The sequence below is a fragment of the Alexandromys fortis genome, unplaced genomic scaffold, assembly GCF_014885135.2.
Source record: "Alexandromys fortis isolate MF-2015 unplaced genomic scaffold, M_Fortis_MF-2015_v1.1 scaffold_249, whole genome shotgun sequence".
Classification (NCBI taxonomy): domain Eukaryota; kingdom Metazoa; phylum Chordata; class Mammalia; order Rodentia; family Cricetidae; genus Alexandromys; species Alexandromys fortis.
In genome coordinates, this window is record NW_026068129.1 from 284,254 (window position 1) to 293,538 (window position 9,285).

Genomic DNA, 9,285 nt, shown 5'->3' on the forward strand with positions numbered 1-9,285 from the left:
ATCTCGAAAAACCAAAAAAAAAAAAAAAAAAAGAAACAAAAAACCAAAACAAAATTGAGCTCATAATTTTAAAAACACCTTAGGGGACTGGAGAGATGGCTCAGAGGTTAAGAGCACTGGCTGCTCTTCCAACGTTCCTGAGTTCAATTCCCAGGCACCACATGGTGGCTCATACATGTAGGCAGAACACTGTATACATAATAAATAGATTCTAAAAACAAAAACAACAACAACCAAAAAAATAAACACCTTAGGAAAAAAATTCTTCAGACCCTGCTAATTTCACAGGAGAATCCAAACAAATGTTTACTCTTAGAATTAATGCCCATGAAAATTAATGCTTTCCATAAACAGGAGACAAGGAATACTTTGCAACTTATTTTATGATGCTGGATTTAACCTGATATTGAAAGCAAATTAGAAAGAAAGAAAGAAAGAAAGAAAGAAAGAAGAAAGAAAGGAAAGATAGGAAAGAAGGAAGGAAGAAGGAAGGAAGGAAAGAAAGAAAGAAAGAAAGAAAGAAAGAAAGAAAGCAACTAGCCTGTAGGATGTGGTAGTACATATCTGTAATCCCAGCACTTGAAGTCAGAATTACAACTTCAAGACCAGTCTGGTTTATATATCAAGCCCCAGGTCAGGGGATACCAAGTGGAACTCATAAATATGGATTACAAGCCAATGTCTTTCACAAGCATGGGTGTAATAAAGCAATACGAAAGCAATGTTGCTTCATGATTAAGTTTTTCTAGAGATGGGAAAATGGTTCAATACTCATAAATCAATCAACATTGTCTACCATATTAACACAAGCTACAAAGAAAACCTACTTGATAATACTATTGACTGTTAAAGTATGTGACGTCATCCAGCACCCATTCATGCCAAAACTTCTTTTAAAAAAACAGGAACGAGAAGAACCTTCCCCATTTGATAACAAACATCCATCTATTTGTCTATCTATTCATCTATCTATAAACCTTACAACTAATAATACCATCCTTAGAGACAAAGTGTTTCCCCTCCAAAGCCTCTATTACCAGTCCTTCTCAACAAAGTACTGAGAAGCCAGTGGAACTTACTAGGTTGAATGTCTAGGTTATTCCTCCTGCATAATAGCAGAGACAAAAGCCAGGCTGAAAGGCACGTAGGGTAAGGGAACGGAAACAGCTCTTCCACAGGCCACAGACACCTTTCTTCCTGTCTGTGTTTATACCTCTGGGAGAGGGAAAAATAATTTTCTCCAATAGAGTGACGCTGGATATATCAACCACTCCAGCACAGGCCTCATGTTCAGGAGTACTTGACCAACACGTAATGGACTGTGTGTTATGTGTGCATGTTTGTGTGTATGTGTGTGCTTTTCTTTAGTTACACTTCGGTGTTTTGTTTTTCTTTTTCAGGAGTGTTTTACTTTGTTTTGGGGGCTTTGTTCTTGTATATATTTTTTTTGTTTGTTTTTTGAGAAAGAAAAGTTGGGTGTGTAGAGAGGAGGAAAGGATGAAAGGATGTAGAAGGACATGAGGGAGGGGAAGAACATGATCAAAGTAATTTTAAAGTTAAAAAATTTATATACATATATAATCTAGAGGTATATATATATCTTTCTTGATTGAACAAGCTTCAATTTTTCTTTTTCTTTCTTTCTTTCTTTTTTTTGAAATAGGGTTTCTCTGTGTTACAGCCCTAGCTGTCCTGGATCTAGCTCTTGTAGACCATGCTGGCCTTGAATTCACAGAGATCTGCCTGCCTCTGCCTCACAAGTGCTGGGATTAAAGGCGTGCGCCACCACAATCGGGTGACTCTTACTTCTTCAAAGAGCCCTGGAGGTCTTCATCTTACTCAGATCACAGGGGTCCACCTGCCTCTACATCCTGAGTGCGTGATTAAAGGTGGGCACCACCAGCCCCTGCCTGTAGCTTTAAAACTCTGAAAGATGGGAGTTTCAGGCAGTCCCTGTTGTGACTTTTGCACCATTTTCTACAGTACCTGGTCCAAACAATTTCTCCACTAACCTGACAGATAGTAAAACTCAAAAGGCTGGACAGTCTGGTGGAAGAGGTGACATGTAACTGTTACCAAGTGACTAGGTTGTAACTGCTCGTCCTCTCTTTCATAGATAGTCCTAACTCCCCAAAGCATGTGTCTCTCCTCCTTCCCTTCTCTCACGTACTGTCATGTACATCATTACAGTTTGTCATTCTACATTTCCTCCCGTGTTTACACAGCATCCTCATCCGACTCTATTCTCTAAGGCAAAGATTCAGTCCATTTTGGTAACTAGTGTCTGTCCTAAAGTAGGCATTCAATTACATGTGAAGCAGTTGTGCTTTTTATTTCCTGTGTAGGTATTCACTGGGCACATGAATGTAAAATGACAGAAGTGGGCACTCCCTCAATAAATAGATCTGAAGTCCATCTTCAGATCTTTCTATCAGACAATTGCTCCTGGCCTTTTCTTTTTTTCTTTCTTTCTTTCTTCTTTTTTTTTTTTTTTTTTTTTTTTTTTTTTTTTTTTTTTTTTTTTTTTTTTTTTTTTTTTGATTTTTGTTTGTTTGCTTGTTTGAGACAAGGTTTCTCTGTGTAGCGCCAGCTGTCTTGGAACTCGCTTTGTAGACCAGGTTGGCCTCGAACTCCCAGAGATCCGCCTGCCTGGGATTAAAGGCGTGTACCACCACCGCCCGGGGGCTGCTGTTTTTTTGAGACTAGATTTCTGCACAGCGCTGACTTCACCTCACACCGCTCCTCTGCCTGTGTCCTGATGCACCACCGCACCCAGCATTCTCCAGAAATGTCAAACTCAACAGGGCCGTTTCATATTTTTGAGGCTAAGGGTTCCTGCAGATGTTCTAGAATCTTCTGCTGCACCGAATAGATGCTAAAAATAGGAATTTATAAACTGGTGATAGTGGCTCACGCCTTTAATCTCGAAAAGCTGTTTCAAGAAACCAAAAAAATTAAAATAGATAGGAATTTATGAATATTCAAAGGCATTCTTATTGATTTGCTTCCCTATAAGAACTGGAATACTGTCTAATTCCTTTTCTTTTCTCTCTTTTTTGTTTTGTTTTTTTCGAGACAGGGTTTCTCTTTGTAGCCCTGGCTTCCTGGAACTCACTCTGTAGGCCAGGCTGGCCTTGAATTTAGGGAATCGCCAGCATCTGCCCCCGAACGTGGGATTAAAGGCGTGCACCATCATGCCTGGCTAGCCAGATTCCTTTTCATCGCGTCAGCGGGGAAAGGAGGGCGAGCACGGGACTAATTAGACATTTTAAACGTCCCATCTTCGTGGCGAATGACGCTGAGCTCTTTCAGGCTGGCTCTCTCTTCGAGGGCCGTCCATCCGCCACCACCTCGTCCAGGAACACACGAAAGACTACAACTATGGAAGCCGAGACCGTCACAAACGGAACCAAATGCCAACTCCTCCAGGGAACGAGTGATTCCCCAAAACACCGGTTCTCCGGAAACACTTCCGGGCACAGGCTAGGTCATCTACTCCTTCAAGGGGAGCTTCCGGTTCCCGCCCATCCATTTCCGCCGTCCCGCCTCTTTTCGGCCTCCACCCGGATATGAGCAGTTCTCGCGAGAGCTGGGCCTCTTTCCAAGCCGGCACTCCGTAAGGTAGGTTCGCGGCCGGCGATGGCGCCGTGGTTTTTCCGCGGAGGTCGGGGAGGGGGACCTCGGGGGACCTGCGGGACTGCGGTCCGTGCGTCCTGGGCGGGGATGCAGCGGATGACGCGGTGTGCGCCGGTCGATGGCCCGGGCCGGGTGCCCCGCGAGCGGGTGACCCACGGCGCCTTGCTCCCTCCCCCCAGGGCGAGCCATGTTCAGCTCGAGCGCCAAGATCGTCAAGCCCAATGGCGAGAAGCCGGACGAGTTCGAGTCCGGCATCTCTCAGGTGAGTGTGTCTCCCGGCCTCCGGGTGTCCTCCCCAACCCCCCGATCCCCTCCCCGGCGCGGCACCCACGGTCTCCGTGTTCGCCCGCAGGCGCTGCTCGAGCTGGAGATGAACTCGGATCTCAAGGCGCAGCTGCGGGAGCTCAACATTACTGCGGCCAAGGTGAGTGGGGACCCCGGGTCGCGCACGCCGTGCATCCAGCCACATGGGATGCTACGATTTCATGCCTGGTCACTGACTCGAGACGTGGACTTGCTGCAAGTGTTTCGACCCAGCGTGACTCCACACAGGACAGTCGCGGCTGGTGGGGTTTTTCATAAGTTTTTGGTATGGCAGGGTTTTGTTTAAGATCTCTTATTTAAGTGTGAGTGGTTGGTTGTGTTCCTGATGCACCACCACGTGTGTCCCCGGAACTGGATGGTTGTGAGTGCTGGGAATTGAGCCTGATCCATTGGAAGCCCACAAAGTGCCGTCCTCACCCCGCTGAGTCTACCCTAGCCCCGGGATGAGTGTCTTGTGAAGTTTTTATTGTCAAGCTCATACTGTCTTTGGGTGGTTTAGAGTATCGAGAAGAGGCTTAACACCGGGGACACTCAGGCAATAGTAAAATTTTGAAGTTTACCCCTGTGGATGGTTCCATCATGTGGGGGGATCCAGAGGTTGGCCGTAGCCAGTCCTGGATGGTATGCCCCTGACTGGTGAGACAGTCTCTTGTAACCTAGGTTTGTAACCTAACCTGATGAACTTAGTCTTCCTCTACCTCTCCATGGCTGGGGCAGTGGACATGTATCCTTGCTTGCCGTTTTGTGTCTCTTATAGAGTAAACCGCATTAATGCTGGGATGACATTTTTGTGAGCTCTTCATTTTACCCTGGAGATTCCACCTCTGGACCCTAACCCCACTCTCAGTACCTCAAAGAGTGAGGGTTTGGCTTTAGCTCATGAACTTCAGGACCCCTAGGCTATATCTAAACTGTAGGAGACTGTTGTTTGAAAGCTGTTAGTGAAGCGTTAGAACCGGACATTAGACCCCTCTCTTGTGAGGCAGGGGCAGGCATCTCTGTCAAAGGCCAGTCAGGTCTGCACAGTCTGCCTCACTGTATTCGCATTAAGCGGTGCTGAGTGGGGGGGAATAGAAGTGAAGGACTTAATTTAAAACGCCATGGACTCTTTTTTTTTACCTCTTAGGAAATTGAAGTTGGTGGTGGCCGGAAAGCCATCATAATTTTTGTACCAGTTCCTCAGCTGAAATCCTTCCAGAAAATCCAAGTCCGGCTGGTTCGTGAATTGGAGAAAAAGTTCAGCGGGAAACACGTAGTCTTCATTGCTCAGGTATCTGCTCGCTGTATTGCAAACCTCTTGGGTTCGGGGGTTGGGGCGAGACTGTGACACCCCTGTTGGTAGAAAGCTTGGTTGGCATTGGGGTTAGAATATTGAAGCGTGTTCCCTCTGGTAAGAGACAGTGCTTGAAATTTAGGGCTGGCTTTGGTGCAGAGTTGGGGTGCAGTATAGAGCTGGTTGGAGGACGGTTGAAGCAGGGGAGTGCAGGCTCGTGGAAAGCAGCTGGACATTCCTTAGCCTGACATCAACTCTCACACTGTTTGTTTTCATCATAAAAGAGGAGGATTCTGCCCAAGCCAACTCGGAAAAGCCGTACGAAAAATAAGCAGAAGCGCCCCAGAAGGTGAGTGTGTTACCTGTCTGCCGCACGCTTCACTCCTTGGGTGTCATTCTCTGCTTATATGTGGTCTGATGTAGTAACAGTATTGTAGGTTAGTGGTACCACCCAGGTGAGGCTTGATTGAAGTCTGTTGGGTGTAACTGAGGTGTTGTGTTAGAGACAGCATGGCTTCCCTGGTGCTAGCTGACTAGCTGTGTCATCTGCTATAGGCAGATGCTAGTGCTGACTTCACATTGCTCTTTAGGGTTAGGCCTCCTGGTGGTGTTGGTGTTGCTGTAACTGTATCACATTTGTATAATAGGTCCCTGCAGAGCCTCAGGGACCAGATTGAGGTTAATAACTGCTATAGGCAATCTACTTCAGACAGAATTTGTATTGTGTGCTGTGTCCAGGTTTGCCATTACCTTTCTGTTAGACAAGTCTGTCCTTCCACTCACCCTGCCACCACTGCTCAAGTGCTGGAATTACAGTTGCACACCATTGTGCCCCGTGGGTGTTGTTTGTATTGCAATATTGTGTGGTTAATAATGCTAGGAGTTTGTCTTAATTCAATGTTGTTCTGCAGCCACTGGGAAATTGGTGGGAATTTGATGTGTGGGTAAATGGTGTCGGTAGGAAAGAAGAGGGGTGGTAGTCACTGATGAGGCCAGTTTTTCATGAATAGCTGGAATGGCAGGATTTTTGTCCTAATTTTTAGTGAGGTTTGCGACTATGGTCCTTGGAGCTGGGTCATGATTGTAGGTTGAGTAGCTCATGCACAGCAGAGCTGAGATTGTCACGGCTGCCATGTTCCCAGTGACCTTAGCAGCTTCTGGTCCCGACCCTGAGCTCCTAGGCAGGGAGTGGTAGTCCTATAATACTTCTGTCTCCAGACCTGGTCCAGTGTGATAATGCGCTTTAAAGAGGAGCAGTTAGCCATCTGATTGCTGGATGGTCCAGCTGGGGAGCACAGACAGGGTGGAGGCTGAATAGCACGCACTTCCTGTACACACAGCCACAGCACCCATTCTGTTTGGAATTACAGATGGCTCCTGGCTAGGGTGGGATGGCTTTATAATAGTGTGTACTCAGGAGAAAGTCTGGTTGGGATTCTGGATTAGTACAGTGCATTTCCCGGGCTGATGGTGTGTTGTGATGAGCACTGATGCCTGCAGCTCTCAGGTGTCCTGTGATCACCATGTAAGTGACACTTGACACCCACGGAGATCTCTTGGTAAGCTGGGGTGCTTGCAGGGTTGGTCCGGTGTGTTAAATGTCTGGCTAGGCTGTTTGCACCTGTGCTTGGACGTCAGGAAACCATCATGCAGCTTGCCAGGCCTTGGGGTTGGGACACTCTGAGAGTGTAGGTTGCCAGGTGTTATACAGCTTTGGACATCAATCCTGACTTGCTTGTCATTCAAAAGTTTTAGTCTCTGGGGTGCTGGTTGCATAAGTAGCCTCTGTAGGAGCCAAGTGTGTTTTGAGACAAGGACTCCTGGTTGTCCCTGACTGAACTCATGGGAAATCCTGCCTCAGTTTCTCAAGTGTTTGTGTCACAGGCATGAGCCATCACACTCGGCTCCTGTTAACTTGCTTTTAGGAATCTGGCCTTGGCTGTTTTCCTTGTATTCCAAGGGCGCCTTCTGCAGTGTTGCTCACTGTTGTCATTCTTTCAGCCGCACGCTCACCGCAGTGCACGACGCCATCCTTGAGGACTTGGTCTTCCCAAGTGAGATTGTGGGCAAGAGGATCCGAGTGAAACTGGATGGCAGCAGGCTCATAAAGGTTCATTTAGACAAAGCACAGCAGAACAACGTGGAGCACAAGGTAAGGGAACAGCTCAGTCCCTAGCCCATGGTCAGATCTTCCCCATCACTTTTCTGTCCGTCTGATTCTGTGTTGGGGATGGATGCTTTAGAAACTGGAGTGCTCTGGACCCTTTTAGCTAAGTAGGAGATATAGGAGCAAGTATGACGACTTGGGTGGATGGTGGTATATTAGAATGACTAGGGCAGTGGGCGCTGTGCTGATACCTGCTGCCCATGGGTAGCTTGGTTTGAATGGTTTTGCCTCAGTGTTGGAGTTAGGCCTGTGCCAAGGCCAAGAGTTGCAGGGGGTCGTGTCCTGCACAGCCCTTACCTACTTTAGTTGCTGAAGAGGAAACTGTACAGGATGCATTAGATTTTGGTGCTATCGCACTTAAAAGTCATGAATTGGTAATGAATTCTGTCTTCTTTTTCAGGTGGAAACTTTTTCTGGTGTGTATAAGAAGCTCACGGGCAAGGATGTTAATTTTGAATTCCCAGAGTTTCAGTTGTAAAGAAAATGACTGAATAAAGTGTCATTCGTAGTGTTTGGTTTCTTTTTCAAAGTCTCGGGGCCATGGATACACAACAGCGGTAGCTTCCTGAGCAAGCTGAAGGTTTGAAGTGTGCGTCTTCACATGCAGTGAACAGGTTCTCGCTATAGCACGTCTCCTGGTTTTCCTCTCGTGTAACTCCACATCAGGTTGAGTGGAAACGGCAGTGTCCACAAAAATCAAAGCCTTGAGTGCCAAGGAGGCTCCTAATGTGAATCAGGCGGAAGCTGCAAGTGGAGTAGGCATCCATTGCTAACCTTAAGCGGGTTAGATAAACGCACGGGAGGCTGCCCGTGTGCTGTGCTGGGTCCCTGGCACCGCTTATGTGGAGTAGCTCGTGCTAACTTGAGGCCTGCTAAAAGCTGGCAGGCACAGTGTAGAGGAAGGGGATGCAGGTGTCTACCTTCACTGTGGTTCACTGACCTTGGTGAATGTGTATGAGTAACTCCTGCTCTGCCTACTTCTGTAGGAGCTGCGTGGGCTTCAAGCACCACTTGGTCAGCTCATGGCTCTGCAGTAGAGTCCATCAGTTTAGCGCAGCTTGGTGGTGCGCTCTGGTAACTGAGAAAGGGGTGGTGAATTTGGGGCTAGCCTGGGTTACATAAAAGGCCTCAAGCCAAAAGGAGTGGAGGGTTCACTATTTGGAACCAGCTGCTCTTCCTGAGGACCTGGGTTTGATCCTAGTGCTCACATGGAAGTTCAACCATCCGTTCCAGGGGATTGATTTTTCTGGGCTTGGCACCAGGCATGATGTACACAAACAACATACAGGTAAAACACAAATTTGGGTTTTTTTTTTTTTTTTTTTTTTTTTGAGACAGGGTTTCTCTGTAGTTTTAGAGCCTGACCTGGAGCTAGCTCTCGTAGACCAGGCTGGCCTCTAAAAGAGTGCTGGGATTAAAGGCATGCCATCACCGCCTGGCCACAAAATTGACTGTTAAAATAGAAATTGCCAATTGGAACATGCCTGATGAATGTCATGGAGGACTTGGTGTTGCTATAAACCTAGAAGCTGAGGTGAACAGTGTTTAGCTGTGCATTATCCTGGAAACAGCCTGATGGGGCAGACCCATCAGAAAGTGAGTTATCCAGGGGTTGGCTAGAGCAGATTCTCATTCCTCCAATTTAGGGGGTACTGTCCTTTCAAACAGCTGTGAAGAGGTTTGCGTCACTAAGTGGGAATTTTTAGTAAGAATTCTAATACTGGATGTTCTCAAAAGTTCTCAGTTGATGCAAAGTTGGCAGGGGTTTCCAGTCATGTTGGAGCAGTGTACCTTTGCTGCATGAGCCATCATGCCCAGCTTTGCAAATAAGTATCCCTCTAACCGATGCTGGCCTTGGATTTAAGATTCTTCTGTTTGCCTCCTA

General features: G+C 46.9%; 1 protein-coding gene across 1 annotated transcript; it reads left to right on the forward strand.

The window, feature by feature from the left end:
• The first annotated feature begins 3,698 nt into the window (after positions 1 to 3,698).
• On the forward strand, positions 3,699 to 7,911 carry Rps7 (ribosomal protein S7). Its single transcript, XM_050125936.1, has 6 exons — positions 3,699 to 3,898; positions 3,989 to 4,060; positions 5,087 to 5,230; positions 5,518 to 5,582; positions 7,235 to 7,385; positions 7,801 to 7,911. Exons 1-6 carry the CDS (start codon positions 3,824 to 3,826, stop codon positions 7,876 to 7,878), a joined length of 585 nt encoding a protein of 194 aa, XP_049981893.1. The 5' UTR covers positions 3,699 to 3,823; the 3' UTR covers positions 7,879 to 7,911.
• The last annotated feature ends 1,374 nt before the right edge of the window (positions 7,912 to 9,285 follow it).

Excerpts from the sequence above, each read along its gene's own strand:
- Rps7 (XM_050125936.1), top strand. The coding sequence starts at position 3,824 with ATGTTCAGCTCGAGCGCCAAGATCGTCAAGCCCAATGGCGAGAAGCCG. Across the intron at positions 4,061-5,086 it reads TCAACATTACTGCGGCCAAG|GAAATTGAAGTTGGTGGTGG; the intron begins GTGAGTGGGGAC and ends TTTACCTCTTAG. Across the intron at positions 5,231-5,517 it reads ACGTAGTCTTCATTGCTCAG|AGGAGGATTCTGCCCAAGCC; the intron begins GTATCTGCTCGC and ends TCATCATAAAAG.